Source organism: Dasypus novemcinctus, chromosome 14 (assembly GCF_030445035.2).
Source record: "Dasypus novemcinctus isolate mDasNov1 chromosome 14, mDasNov1.1.hap2, whole genome shotgun sequence".
Lineage (NCBI taxonomy): Eukaryota > Metazoa > Chordata > Mammalia > Cingulata > Dasypodidae > Dasypus > Dasypus novemcinctus.
In genome coordinates, this window is record NC_080686.1 from 44,413,569 (window position 1) to 44,429,974 (window position 16,406).

The following is a 16,406-nucleotide window of genomic DNA, read 5'->3' on the forward strand; positions in this document are numbered from 1 at the left end:
TTGATTAGACATAGTGAGCAAAAAGTAGTAACTACTGTAAACTTATTGCTAAGGCATATACATGGCAGAGGATGGGAGATCATTCCAACAAAAATATAGGGTCTGTCCACTTCAGTGAAATTTCTAGGTGTTCAGTGATGCGGGGAATACTGAGATAACAGTTTTAAGCTGAAAGACAAACTGCTGTATCTGGCCCCACCTTCAATCAAAAAAGATACACAATGCCAAGTTGGCCTCTTTGAATTTTGGAGACAGCATTTTTCTCTTTGGCTGTTCTACATGGTTCATTTACCAGTTGACCTTAAAAGATGCTAGTTTTGAGTGGGAACCAGAATAAGAGGAGGCTCTGCAACAGGTTCAGGTTGCTGTATAAGGGTCTCTGCAACTTGAGCCCAGTGATCCAGCAGATGCAATGAAGCTGGAAGTGTCAGTGGCAAACTGATGCTATCTGAAGGCTTTGGCAGCGCCCTATAGGAAAATCACAATGCAGATCCTCAGGATTTTGGAGGAAACACTTTCCATCCTCTACTGATAACTACTTTCCTTCTGGGAAACAGCTTTCAACCTGCTAATGGGCCTAAGGAGGGACCCAACATTTAACCATGGGGCACCAAGTTACCATGAGACCTGAGTGCCTATCATGACCTGGATTTGTATGACTCACCAAACCATTAAGTTGGGCATGCACAGCAACACTCCAACATGAAATGGAAATGGTATACACAAGCTAAGGCTCCAGTGAGTCCTGAGGGCACAAGTAAGTTACATGAGGAAGTGGCCCAAATGCCCATGGCTTCTATTCCTGCCACATTATCTTCTCTTTCCCAGTCCAGAGCTATGGCTTCTTGGGGAGTTCTTTAGTATCAATTGACTGAGGAAGAAAAAACTCTGGTTTACAGATGGTGTGCATGGTACCAACTGCAAGTGGACTGCTGCAGCATACAGCTTCTTTTGGGACATCCTTGAAAACCAGGGATGAAGGGAAATTCTTGCAGTTGGTGGAACTTTGAGCAAATGCATTTGGCTGTTCATTTTGCTTGGAAGCACAAATGGCTGGAGATGCATTTGTATATTGATTCAGACACCTGCCAATGGTTGGCTGAATGGCCAGGGACATGGAAGGGATATGATTAGAAAATTGGTGATGACAAAAGAGTCTATGGAGAGGTATGTGGAAAGAGCTTTCTAAGTGGGCAAAAAATATACTCATGTTCCATGTGAATGCCCACCAGAGGATGACTTTGGCAAAGTATGATTTTAATAATCAATTGGATAAGATGACCCATTCTGTGGATACCAGTTGGCCTCCTTTTCCAGTCACTCCTGTCATTGCCCAACGGGCTCATTAAGAAAATGGCAATGGTGGTAGGGCTGGAGGTTATCTATGAGCTCAGCAACATGGAATTCTACCCAATAAGACTGACACTTCTATAGTCACTGCTCAGTATAATCTGCCAGCAGCAGAGACCAACACTCATTCCCCGATATGGCACTACTCCCCAAGGTGATCAGCCTACTACCATCGTGGCTGGGGTAGTGTTTTGTTCTAATTGAAATAGACACAAATTCCAGGTGGGGGTTTGCTTTCCCTGTATGCAATGCTTCTGCCAAAACTACCATCTGTGGACTTACAGAATGCCTTATCTACTGTCATGGTATTCTGCAAGCATTGTTTCTGAACAAGGATCCCACTTCACTACAAATGAAATGCAGGTATGGGCATATGCTCATAGAAATCACTGATCTTACCATATTCCCCATTATGCTGAAGCAACTGGATTGATAGAGTGGTGGAATTTCTTTTGATGACTCAATTACAGTGCCAACAAGGTGACAATACGTTGCTGGGCTGAGGCACTGTTCTCTAGAAAGCTATATATGCTCTAAATCAGCATCTGCTCTGTGGTCCTGTTTCTCCCTTATCCAGTGTTCATGGGTTCAGGAATCGAGGAGTAGAAATTACCCCTAGTGATTCACTAGAAAAATTTCTGCTTCCTGTCCTTGCAAACTTAAGCTCTGCTGCTCCAAAGGTCTTAGTTCCAAAAGGAGGAGTGCTTTCAGCAGAAGACACAACAATTACATTGAAATGAATGTTGGGACTGCCACCTGACCACTTTGGGCTCCTTGTGCCTCTGAATCAACAGGCAAATAAGGGAATTACTCTACTGGCTGGGGTGATTGACCTTGACTATCAGGGTAAATAGGACTGCAGCTATATTTGGGAGTTTGCCTGGAATACAGAAGATCCCCTTAGGCAGAGGTTCTTAACCTTTTTTGTTACACAGACTCCTTTGCCAGTCAGGTGAAAACCATGTACTCCTTACTAAGTCCACAGCATACTATGTATTATTTAATAAATATATCACACCCACACCAACGCATCCCCACAAGAATGAAGTTTTTTGAATTTCAATTCAAGCTCAGGACTCCTTGTTTAGAACACCTGTCCTAGGGCACCTCTTAGTACCATGCTTTGATTAAAGTTAGTGGAAAAATGAAATAACCCAATCCAGGCAGGGCTACCAATGGCCCAGAAACCTGAGGAATGAAGGTTTGGGTCACCCCACCAGGCAAAGAACCATGGCCATCTGAAAGACGGTTAACTATAAAAATGAGATACAATCATATGATCAGTTACAGAAACAAGGACTGTAACCATTATGAATATTTCTTCCTTGTTTTGTTATGTTTGTATATATATATAAAGCAGATAATTTTTCCTTCCATCTTATCTCCCTATCATGACATAATTTGTATTAACTTTAAGTCACAGTATTTACATTATAAGATAACAAGTTTAAGAGTGAATATTACCCAAGGACTTGCACCCTATTCTGGAGAAAGTTAGTGCATTTCCAGTTGTATGCAGGATAGTTGAGTAATGTTAGGCGAAAATATGAGTTAATACTTTTAGTTAGAGATTAGGTATGGTTTAAGGTTGTATGTATGCCAAGTTGACAACGAATAGACTGCAATGGTTAAGTTCATTTGTCTATTTGGCCAGGTTATGGTATCCAGTTATTTGGTCAAGCAAGTACTGGCTTGTTTGTTATTGGGAGAGTATTTCCAGATTTAAGTCATCAGTAAATTGTTTGCTTCCATGGCTGATTATATCTATAATCAACTGAGAAAACTGTCTTCAACAATGTGAGAAGTCTCATCCAATCAGGTGAAGGCTTTAAAATGAAAAGTAAAGATTTCAGGAGTCAGAAGGGAGAATTTACAAGTCCACTTCAACCAGCCTGCTTCTCTTGGAGAATTCATTGAAAACCTTCATCAGAGTTCCCATCTTGTGGGCTGGCCCATAGAATTTGGACTTGCCCATCCCCATAGTTGCATGAGCCTATTCCTATAGAAAAGTTTCATAATATTTGCATATATACATAATATTCTGTTTCCCTAGAGAACTAACTAATAAAATTCTGTTCAAGTTACTATGGCTGGTATAACAAATTCATGTAAAACTCAGTGGTGCAAAACAACCATTTATTAATTTCATGCATTGTGTGGGCTAAGAATTCACACAAGTCTCAGTGAGGATGACTCTTCTCCACATTAATTTAAGGCCTCAGCTGGAAGACTCAAATGCTGGAAGCTAGAATCACCTGAAGTTTCAATCACTCACATGTTGATGTTGCTGCTGACTGAGACCTTACCTGGCACTATCAGCCACAAGCCTTCACATGGCCTGTCTGTATGTCCTGGGCTTCCTCACAGCATGCGGACTGGGCTCAAAGGGGAGTACCCTGAGAGAGAAAGCTATGAGGACTGTACACTTTTCATGATCTAGCTTTGAAAATCACATGTCCTCTATTGGTCTACATAGTCACAAGGCCACCCAGGTTCAAGGGGAAGGGAAACAGCCTTCACCTCTTGAAGGGGAATGGCAAGAGTCTGGAACAGCATGTGGACTGAAATACTGCTGTGGTTTTTTTTTGGAAAAGACCATCTGACTCACATTCCCAAACCATTCATTAACTTAATGATATTTATCAAAATGTAAATAATGTTTAATTTTGGATTCTCCTATCAGGCCAGTGATTCTAAACCTTGGCCATACATTGCAATCACTTAGGGAATTTTAATAAATATTAATGCTTGTGTCCCACTTTTGACAAATTTGGAATTAATTAGTAAGGGTGTGGCCTGGGCATTAGGATTTTTTAAAGCTTTCCGGAGGCCATTGTACACTAAGATCAAAAACCATTTTACTAGACTGGAATGATGGTGCCTTGTTCATAGTTGCATCCCCAAAGTCTAGCATATTGCCTACTCTATGACAAGTAGTCAACAATATATATTCAATGACTGAATTTATGAGAGGAAATCATGTACATTCACATTTCTACGTTTAAATGTAAAACCAAATGTTATAAGGTAGGACAAAGATTAGCAAAGGGTAAATTGTGAAGTGAAATTGTGACATATAAAGTTCCACTTATTTCTGTAAGTATGTGAAGAAAAAATAAGCAAGAGTAGACAGTAACTAGAACAACTAATTTGATTTCCAAATTAAACTAGATATTTTTAGCCTTGGATTTTGTTACTTGAAGTGTCCTCAATGAAAAAAAAAGTCATGAAGAAAAAATAAAGTCTTTTGTTTGGAAAAGAGGGAGATGTCCTATAACTGAGTGTTCACAGAATCTTTATATTACAGTATGCTTACTCAATTACTTTATTTTGAATAACAAATTACATTTTGGGGAATACACAAGGCTTCAAAAGAGTATTGCCCATGTTTTTAAGGGTAAGATGAAGAACTGAGTACACTTACTAATTCTGTTTCTTTTTGAAGCCTCACTAAAACTAGAGTGGAGAACAAAAAAACATAAAAGATATTTTGGAAATGAAAATGTAGACAGAAAAGTGAGAACTGACTTGACTTAGTAGAATCAAGAAAAGCTGAAATAGGGAAGCAATGTGGCTCATGCAGTTGGGCACCTGCCTATTGTACAGGAGGTCATGCGTTTGGTTTCCGGTGCCTCCTAAAGAAGACAAGCAAGACAGCAAGGAGCACAACTGGCTGGTGTGACAAGTTGATGCAACAAAATGATGAAACAAGATGATATAATGAAGAGACACAATGATGAAACACAATGAGAGACACAACAAGCAGGGAGTAGAAGTGGCTCAAGTGATTGCGTGCCTCCTTCCCACATGGGAGGTTCTGGGTTCGGTTCCCGGTGCCTCCTAAAAATATGAGCACAACAAAGAGACACAGAAAGCAGACAGTTAGCATAAACAAAAAGGGTGCAGGGGAGAAATAAATAAATCTTTAAAAGAAAAAAAAAAAAAGAAAAGCGGAAATGTAGGAAAATCTCTGTCAACTAAGTCTAAACTACAAAGTCCTCAAATTACTTAGGAACTGGCAGCACCAGCCAGATTAGAAGGCACTTCTCTGGACAGATTTTGGTCAATCCAAGAGGAAGATCCAAAAATTTGGAAGATCTCCAAAAACACTGAAATAACTTAACCCCCCTCCCCACAGTAAAGCTTAAAGTCAACAAAAGCCTCACCCATGCAGTATGAGATTCTAACAGGCTTTCAGTACCCAAATTTTAATCAGAATCAGACAACCAAGAATTACTACACACAGGTAGTTCTCAAATATGGAAGATAAAGACAAATAGAAAAAATATTATACAGAAAAAACAGACTACACAAGAAAAGGAAAACATAAAAAACCCAAAAGAAATAAAAACTCTTGAAAAAGCGAAGATATTATATTCCAGAAATAGGAATAGGATGACAAAAAAAGGAAAACTCAGAGAATAAAAAAGATTCTCTTAGACAGAGATGAAAATCTCCACCAAAATAACAAAAAGGATAAAGAGAATATAAAAGGGGAGAAAGAAAATTAGACCAGTCACAAAGGTTTAATTTATAAGAATGAAAAGCTACAGAAAGACAGGATAGAGAACACAGGAGGGAAGATATCATTAATAAAGTAATTTAAAGATGTTGTCTGAACTGAAGGACACAAGTTGTCAGATTAAATGAACACAGTAAAAGAAGAAAACAAACTTACAATAAGGCATTGTAAATTTCAGAACAGCAGGCATACAGAGAAGATTCTATAGTCTTCCAAAGGAAAAAAAAATACAAATGCTCAGGAATCAGAATGGCTTTGGACTTCTCAATAGCAATACTAAAAGCAAGATACAATGGATTAATACCTTCAAAATTCCGAAGAAAAACTATTTCCAACTTAAATTTCTATACCTAGGCTATACTCATACTCAAGTATGAGTATAGATGAAGATATTTTTAGATACCAACAGTCTGAAAAACACTATCTGACATGTAATCTTCCTCAAGAAGTACTGGAGAATTTGTTATACTAAAAATAAAGACAAAGTCAAGAAAAAGGAACATGGGATATAGGAAACAAGGTCCAATGAAGGAGTAAAATGAAAAAAAAAAAAAAATCCCTGGAAAGAGGAAAGGCAATTTATGCTGCCAATCTATGATAAAAGCCAGCTATGAACTACCTATTAAAGGCTGTTCTGGACAGAGAAGTATGATTCAAGAGACAGACATTTGAGGTCTTACACTGAAAATTCTTTTTAATGTCAGGAACGAATGCCTGGTTGAAACTGGCCCAGATTTTCAGAGGCTTGTCAGGACAATGAACTGATAATATTCCCACACTCTCTCTATGCTCTGCTGCCTGAAACTAGCTGAGAACAATATTTCACCTCACAGAAATGTTCTGCTTTGATCTACTTCTGTGATCTACACAAGCAGAAGCTTGTGAGCTTTGAAGAAGAATATGCAGAATAACCTACTATTCATGGCTGTACTCCTGCAAGCTGTGCATCACTGTATCATCAAGAGTTTCTGGAAGCAGATGTGGCTCAAGTGACTGAGCTCCTATCTACCACATGGGAGATCCCAGGTTTGGTTCTGGGTGCCTCCTGGAGAAGACGAGCAGACACGGAGAGCATGCAGCAAATGGACACTGAGAGCGAATCGTGAATTCAAACAAAGAATGGGGGGTAGGGGTGGCAGGGGGGAGGAATAAATAAAATCTTAAAAAAAAAATTAATAAAAATTTAAAAAAGAGTTTATATATTCAAGGGGACTCTCAATGTTTTACTTATATCTTTTTATTGTGAAATGGGGGAAAATGCCTGATATTTGGACATAGTTTAGCTAAGAATAGGCTAACTTTAGAAGTTTTAGATGGTTCAAGGAAAAAGGAGAAGGAAGATGACAGAAGGGAGAAAAGGTCCAGTAAAGTTTTCTCTACTAAAACACCTGTCAAAATTAGGGAGTCATTTCTGGATGTTGTAAGGTCATCTTATTTGGCTTCTCAGGAGCAACACTAAACACTGGCTTCTTTTGGAAAAATGGTTTTTCTCTGGCTTTCAAATACTAACCACCCTCCTTCTGCCCCATTTGATTTTCCTTTGCTCTCTGGATAGCTCTTTCTCCACTATACTCTAAATGCAATTCATTTACTCAATCCGTTATTACTGGAAATATACATTGGTTCCAATTTTTAACTAAAAACAAGTAAAAAAAAGGGGAGCTGATGTGGCTCAGTGGTTGAGTGCCGGCTTCCCACATACAGGGTCCTGGCTTCAATCCCCAGCCCCCAGTACCTCAAACAAACAAACAAACAAAGCCCCAAAAAACAAAACAAGTTAAAAAAAAAAGTAAAATACAAACAAACAGTATAACAATAAAATAAAAACCATGATAAGTATCCTTAGAACTAAAAGTTTCCCATATTTACAGCTGCTTATACAGGATAGATCCCAGAAACACTAGTGAGTCAAAATGATGCAAAACTTTAGGGTGTCCTCTTGGGAGCTTCAAAATTCTAACATAAATGCTTGTCAACTTGTTAGGTAAAGTTGTTTCTTAATTTTCTTTTCTGGGAGTACTTATGACACTTAAAATTTTTCAAAATTTTCAGTAATTTATATTTTTACATGAATTACCCTGTTTATATAATTTGTTGTATTTTCTACTTTTGTGTTCACTCTTTTTGTCATTTATTTATTTATTTCTCCCCCCTCCCTCCATTGTCTGCTCTCTGTGTCTATTCGCTGTGTGTTCTTCTGTGTCTGCTTGTATTCTCATTAGGGGCTCCGGGAACCAATCCTGGGATCTTCTGGAGTGGGAGAGAGGCTATCATTCTCATGTGCCACCTGAGCTCCCTAGTCTGCTGCGTCTCTTATTGTCTCTCCTGTGTGTCTCTTTTAGCTGCATCATCTGTCCTTGTGGGCCAGCACCGCTGTGTAGGGCAGTACTCTGCATGGGCCAGCTCGCCTTCACCAGGAGGCCCTGGATATCAAACCCTGGACCTCCTATATAGTAGATAGGAGCCCAATTGCTTGAGCCACATCTGCTTCCCATGTTATTTATTTTTAAGAGCTCTTTATATATTGAGATTTATTATTAATGCTTCTGTTTACTTTATACATACAACAGGCAAAATTATAGATGGCTATGACTTTTGCCCCAATGTTGCTTTTGTGATTTTGCTAGGTTTCACAGCAGATGGGATTTTGCAGATATAATTAAAGTTGATAATCCCTTGACCTTAAAATAGGGAGATTATTCAGTTGAGCCAAATCTTATCACAGGAACTCTTTAAAAACATAGTTTCCCCTGGCTGGTGGCAGAAGTGGAAGTCAGATTCAAAGTACATGAGTAATTTGATGTGTTATGGCTGGCTTTGAAGATGAAGGGGCTAGGTGCAAGGACTGGAGACCTTGGTCCAAGGTCCACACAACTGTAAGGAACTAAATTCTGTAAACAGCCTGAATGAACTTGGAAGAATTCTTCCTCAGAGCCTCTGGAAAAGTGCCCAGCCTGGATGATAGTTTGATTTTGACCTTATGAAACCCTAAGCTGCAAAACCAGCTGAGCCCACCTTACCCATGAGACAATGAATGGGTGTGGCTTTATGCCACTAAGTTTCTACTAATCTGTTATGAAGCACTATAAAACGAACAATATTTAAAAATATTTTGTGGTCATTTTCTTATAATCAATTTGACTACATCTTTTCCAAATCCACATGATTATGTACATAATCACTTATATTTTCTTTTAGCACTTTTAAGGTTCACATTTTTACACTAATAATATTTTTCAGAAAAATGAAGCTATATATAGAAATGGGACTATAAGTTATTAACGTGAAATAAAAACATTTAATTTTCTTATGAGCTAGCAAATTTGATTTGACTCATATATTAAAAAGCAAAAAACCCCACAAGTTTAACAGAGAAAGTGTAAGGAACAGAAAAATTGAAAAGTGTTGGATTTATTACTTACTTTGTCATTAAGCCTAGAGAAGTCAGTATATCTTCTGAAAACTACCCAGCTTTCTTCCAGGGTTTTCTTTACTAGTATTTTATATACCTGTGCAGAGAGAGAAGAGAGGAAAACATAATAAAATTAAAAAAAATATGTGTGTGTGTATACATATAGACACATAAGGATATTTTAAAACCCAATTGCATATTTTTTTCGATCTTTTCTTTTAAACTTATTATGTAAGGGTTAAAGTTAGGATGATTTTAAGGAATTCTTTCACTATTAAGGATGCATTCAATAGTCAAATTCTAAAGTTTGACGTCAACATCTATGAATATTATTTAGTCTTTAAGACATGATCACCAAGCGGTATTATAAAAATTATGATATAAAAATATCAGAAATTATATGTACAGTAGGTACCAAAAGCAAGAACTTTTTAAGAAACATTAATATGACAAATGAGACAAAATGCTTTTTTATGCACACAAATAATGAACTCATTAGCTTTCAAAATGTTTTATATCAACATATTCTAAAATTGATAATAGAATCACTCATACTTGCAAAACTGAAAAATAGCCCACTCTTGTCCTATATGAACAATATAATGTTTAAATCCAATAAATACCAAGCAAGCTTTTCAAATAAGTTTAATGTTATTATTTCAAGACTGAAATATAAACTAAATATCCATATTAGGTAAGATTTTACATTTCTGTAATGATGTAAAATTATCTAGGCTACTGAACAGAAAACCGGGTTGAAGTAAGTCAGTATTTTAAACAGCATATAATATGACAGACTAAGTACTTTTTAAAATAATTTTTAGAATTTATATAGGAAGTTCTATTTATGACAGACTCCCAGAGAACTATCTCCTATTAGTTTTTGGTGCAATGCTTTGGTTTAAGCTAAATATATGGCACATATGAGGTACTTAATAAATCTCTGATGAATAAATGAAACTGTTCAAAAGAGTAACTTTTCCTCTTAAATTCTGCTGTTCAATTACTTTCATTTGTAGTTCTAAAGCTGTGCTGAACAATATAGTAGCTACTGAAATACTTATAAAAGGCAACACTCTGGGTGAAAGTGTTTTTGACACCTTAACAGAGTTTTATGGAGATAAATAGTATAATTAAATTGCATGGTTGTTCTGAAATGTGCTGGATAGTTATAAATGGGCTCAAGACTTCATATTTGCAACTTAAGAGCCATAAGAAGGACATGAAAGTTTCTATGTGTGTCCTAAAGAAAATCTTATTTTATGGAGCTGAAAACCAGACCCAGCATCTCATAGTGCAAGTGGCTGAATTACAATGTAAACTAAATTCCCAACATTGCAGGCTGTCTGCTGTTACAGTGAGGGTATTTAAGTGGAAAGGAATGGGATCATGAAAACTGGAATGGGACATAAGGGTTGATATGATGGCAGTGGGTAAAGCAAAACCCTAGGTTCTGTCAAGTTTTTGCAGTTAAACCTGTTATGGTCTGCCCTGAGGATTCTACCAACCAATCTCCACCTGAAGAGATTTACCCTGCTGTGCCTAATAACTTGTAACCACCTCCCCTGAGCAAATAGCCTTCATTTCTCTATCTGAAGAGATTAATCTTGCTTCACCAGATGAAACTGCAATGGAATGCCATGAGGTAATGACTGCAAGACACTTCTAATTCTACTCACGAACCACCCCCCACCCATCTTTTCTTCCAGACCTATAGTTAGAGTAAAGTCCTAACAGGCCCCCAAAGATGAGGTACAAAGTGTGATCAGAGGAAGTATGCTACATTACAAAATAACTGTATTATTTTTCCAATTTATATAGACAGAAGTAAGGGAAATATGTGTGGGAACAGATGTTAAGGTTTTGGGGATAATGGTGGAAGGAATATAAAGTTGGATTGGGTTGAATATATTGATATGGGCCCACTAAGCAGATATTCTGCATTCAATGCTGTAACTAGAGGGGTAGAAACAGTTCTAACAGTTTGTTCAAGTGGTTGGCTAAAACATGGGCCAAAACGTGGTCTACATTATCTGAACTAGAAATCCAAGAACTGCCCTGGTATAATGTAAATGAGGGGATCCAAATGTTCAGAGTGATTGGATTTATCATATAAGACCTGCTCACCTGACCCAGGAATGTCCATAGGACACAATTTTCACCAGAACTATGAGGAATAAATTTGTGAGACTAATTCTGTCACCCCTGAAGAGCTCTGTGGTCACGTGTCTGTGCAGGTGAGAAATTACTGTGGGAACTGCTGTCACTGAATCTGGATAATTAAACACAATGGAGATGATCAGATCCAATGCTGGCAGAAGCCAAGTGGCAGCACTTAATTGCCGAAGACAAGGTGGACCTGGCTACCTAATAGACAGAAACTCAAAGCAGCAATCAAAATAGTGTGACTCGCAGAGATGTACTAGTCTACTCTAGTACTCGGCTAGTAGAGCATGGGGTACCTAGAATTAAAATAGATGGGCAGTTAGACAACCAGCAAGATGGAGGCGGAGTAAGGGGCTCCTAGAGTCAGCTCCTGCTACAGGGCAGTTAGCAAACACCCAGAGCTATCTGAAGCACCTATTTGGGGGTTCCAGGAGACCAGAAGAGCATCCTGCAACATCCCTGAAGGAATGGAAAGAGGAGACTGCACATTTGCAGAGAAGATTTATAAGTAGAGCACTCCAAGTCACAGAGGCCAGTGCCCATCCTCCACTGGAGGTACAAGCTGCCTTGGGAGCTATTCTGCAGCTGGAATTGGAAGGTCCATTTACCAAAAATGGGAGAGAAAGAGATGGTTGAGGAACAACTTCAGCTACTGATTTGTAAGTTTGGTGGGCTAAAGAACACTCCTAAGAACAGCAGAAATTTGACACTGTCCAAGTAAGAAAGAGGCTGGTAGCCACTATCTTTAACTTTACAACTGGCATGAGAGAAAGCAGGGTGGACTAAGAATCCCAGTGCTGTTGGGGACTGGCTTCTTTCCATCCAGATCAGACTCACCACTGGCAGGGAGGAAGGTGAGGGGATCTACACCAGCCTCTCTGGGAAATTACAGGTCATGCCGTGGAGGCTGGTGATCATTCTATTTTGACAGCACAAACTGTCCCAGGAGCTATTCTGTGGCTGGAATTTGAAGCTCCGTTTCCCAAAAACAGGGGAGGAAGAGAAGGTTGGCCATGATTTTGGCTACTGATTAGTAAATGTGGCTGGCTAAAGTAAAACCCTAAGAACAGCTAAAGTTTGAAACCTGTCCAAGTCAAAAAGATGCTGATAGCTCCCACTTTGACTCTGCACTCAGCATGAGGGGAAGCCCGGCTGACAGAAAATCAGTGATGGGAGGGACCAGTTTCTTTCACCCAGACAGGCCTGCAGCTGATCTAGCAGGGTGAAAGCTAGCGGGCCCTGCACCAGCCTATCCAGGTAACTGCAGGTACATTTGGCTGGCAAAGACTAAATAATCAGAAGTCTACTGGGGCAACTACAGTCATCTTGGACCCGTACTAGATAAGACTGCTGCCTACACCTGCAGCTGCATCCCTGCCCCGGGCAGGGGAGAAAGGGGTGTGAAGCTTAATCAGTCTTTCAGGGCAACTGCAATCTAGGCCTGCACGACTTGGATTATTCCACATAGCTGTGACTCTGTCCCTACCCCTGGCAAAGAAGAAAGTTGGGAGAAGCTTCATCGGTCCCTGGGGCAATGAGGGCAGCCTGAACTCCCACAGCTTATAGCACCAACTATATCCTTGGCTCCTACTACACTACCAGCAAGGTAGAAAGGGCAGGAAGCCCTAACTAAGGAGAAAAACTACATCCAGAATAAATACTCCAGTAAGCCAGATGCCAACACACCAACAAAAAATTACAATCCACACACTAAGAAACAGGAAGATATGGCCCAGTCAAAGGAACAAGATAAGCCTCCAGATGACATATAAAGAGGCTGAGACAACTAATCACAGATGTTCAAACAAATCTCCTTGATAAATTCAATGAGATGGCAAAAGAGATTAAGGATATTAAGAAGACACTGAATGAGCACAAAGAAGAATATGAAAGCATACATGGAAAAATAGCATATCTTATGGCAATGAAAGGCACAATAAATGAAATTAAAAATACACTGGAATCATATAATAGCAGATTTGAGGAGGCAGAAGAAAGGATTGGTGAGCTTGAAGAAATGGCCTCTGAAAGTGAACATACAAAAGAACAGATGAAGAGTGGAAAAATTGAACGAGGTCTCAGAGAACTAAGTAACAGCAAGAGACGTGCAAACATACATATCATGGGTGTCCCAGAAGGAGAAGAGAAGGGAAAAGGGGAAGAAGGAATAGTTGAAGAAATAATGGTAGAAAATTTCCCAACCCTATTGAAGGACATAGATATCCATGTCAAGAAATGTAACATACTCCCATCCGAAAAAATCCGAATAGACGAGCTCCGAGGCACATACTAATCAGAATGTCAAATGCCAAAGACAAAGAGAATTCTGAGAACAGCAAGAGAAAAGCAATGCATAACATATAAGGGATACCCAATAAGATTAAGTGCTGATTTCTCACCAGAAACCATGAAGGCAAGAGGACAGTGGTATGATATATTTAAGATACTACAAGAGAAAAACTTTCAGCCAAGAATCTTATATCCAGCAAGACTATCTTTCAGAAATGAGGGTGAGTTTAGATATTCAAGATAAACAGAAACTGAGAGAATTTCAAAGTAAGAGACCAGATTTTCAGGAAATACTAAAGGGTGTGCTAGAGCCTAAAAAGAAAAGACAGGAAGGAGAGGCCTGGAAGAGAGTCTAGAAATGAAGATTATATCAATTAAAGTAACTAAAAGTATCAAAAGAGTGGTAAAAATAAAATATAACAGATAAAACTAAAATAGTCAGGAATAAACTTAACTTAATGGTGTAAAGCACTTGTATTCAGAAAACTGCAACTCTGTGTTAAAAGAAATCAAAAAGGCCTAAATAACTGGAAGAACATTCCACACTCATATGGATTGGAAGACTAAATATCATTAAGATGTCAATTTTATTGAAATTGATACACAGATTTAATGCAATCCCAATAAAAATTCCACCAGCATTTTAAAAATAAATTGAAAACAAGATTATCAAATTTATTTGGAAGGCTAAGGGGTCCTGAATAGCCAGAAACATCTTACAAAGGAAAAGCAAACTCTCATCTCCAGACTTTAAATCATCTATTGTGGTAAAGGTGTTGGAACCCTTGTACCGTGCTATGCATGTTTGGTTTGTACAATTTTTACTGTACATTTATTGTTTATGTATGTTCATATACAAATGATGTAATGATAATAATAATAATAGAGTGGGATGGGGAAAATACTTTGGTTAGTAGTAATATTTTTATAATGCTCTTTAATCATTACTTAAACATGTTCAACAACAATGCAAGGTATTGGTAGTAGGGTGAGATTCAAGAGTCCTGTATGATGTCATACATGTTTGTTTTGTAAGTTCACAATTATTACCGTACACTTATTGTTTATGTATGTTTATGTACGAGTGAAATACTTCAATAAACTTTTTAAAAAAAGAAAAGAGGAAAAAAAGCTGCTGACCCTTTTAATTTCTGAAAGAACAGACTTCTATTGTATTCGGATATTTTTATTCAGGTAAATACATTCTCTTTGAATACTACAGAATATTTTGGAACCTAATTTTTGTCATAGAATCCTGCACAAAATAAGACAGCCTCAACATTCTAATCTTGTGCAGTTCTAAGGAAATTTCATAATCAGTACATTTTAAAAATCATTCTTAATAATACAAAAACGTGATAATTTTTAATAACGGTACAATTTACATTAGACAATGGATGGACTATGGATAGGACCTGGATGAGAAAAAGGCCTTGATGAGATGTTTCACAGTCCCTCTGTCTTTAAAACCAACCAAGCTGCAGGTGAGGGAGAGTATGTGTGCACCACACACTGCCCATCTTGGTCAGCTGAAGTGTGGGAAAAAATACTTAACTCCAGTGCAGGCAAGATACAGGAACAGAGAAACTCCCTTAGCGCACAAAACGAACACACATAGGCACACACATATACATGTACACACACACCTACAATTTCCTAATCTGGGACAATCTATCATTTCTTCAAGAGGAGAAATAATCAAAAAGGGTTCAGCATAGGATTTAGAGCTACCTGTACAAAGAAAGAATCCAACAGGAATAAAGGGGCAAATAAATAAAGTTTTGCCACAGAACAGCTGAAAGTTGAGACAAAGAATTTTTCTGATCATTCCAAGAAATAGAACACTAAATGTCTTTATTTAAAAGAGCTCAAAGCATGAGGGTTACAGTGAATAATGGTCAGACAACAACAACAACAAAAACAGATGAAATCTGAGCTGGGAGAAATAGTGAGCCTCGACACTAATGTTAAAATTAAGCATGGGTGGATTTTCCTACTCTCATCCTGGAAATAGGGGACTCAGGGGCAAGACTCCTGCTCCCTGGTGCAGATTCCACAAAATGACTTTCACTCCCTTATTTCACTTGGTGTAAAATATATAAGAATAAAATCAAAGCTCTCATTTTGTAATCATATCACACAAGGTTTAAGCCAGCAATTTGTACAAACCTGTACTTTTCCTTTCTGCAAAACTGCTCATGAGACCATTTCTATCTTTTCTAGACAGACTTAGATGGAATTTATCATCAGCACTGGGTTACTTTAACATTCCTGAGAGACAGGAATTCATAAGGAGTGAGATAAGCCATCCATGTCCCTTCCAAGCAATTATGTTGGTTTTGAGTTTTGTGAAAACAGTATAGCGCATGCTCTTAGAGCAAGTGGGACAATTAGTAGAAATTAAAGAGGGATAACTCACTGCAGGATATTCTTCTCGCTTACTAGGTTTCTTTTGTTTGTATCCTGGAATGCTCACTTTGAGAAGACAGGTCCCTAAGCTGTCCATATACCAAGAGAGAAGCAGAAGACCCTACTTTGGTTTAGAAACAGAAAAGAAAAGGTGCATTCATCCATCTACTTTCACCCAGCTACATTACCACCATCCTTACTCAGACAGGAATCTGTTTCTGAAGTACAGTATTTCTAAACCCAAAAGGAAACCATAAC

The 16,406-nt window shown here is 38.2% G+C and overlaps 1 protein-coding gene across 1 annotated transcript in view; it reads right to left on the reverse strand.

Annotated features, from left to right (window-relative positions):
* SNX16 (sorting nexin 16) overlaps positions 1 to 16,406 on the reverse strand; it is a 54,898-nt gene that overhangs the window by 34,200 nt on the left and 4,292 nt on the right. Inside the window, exon 3 of the mRNA XM_004479117.5 lies at positions 9,295 to 9,381. Coding sequence (XP_004479174.2) covers positions 9,295 to 9,381 — 87 coding nt within the window. The remainder of the gene's footprint in view (positions 1 to 9,294; positions 9,382 to 16,406) is intronic.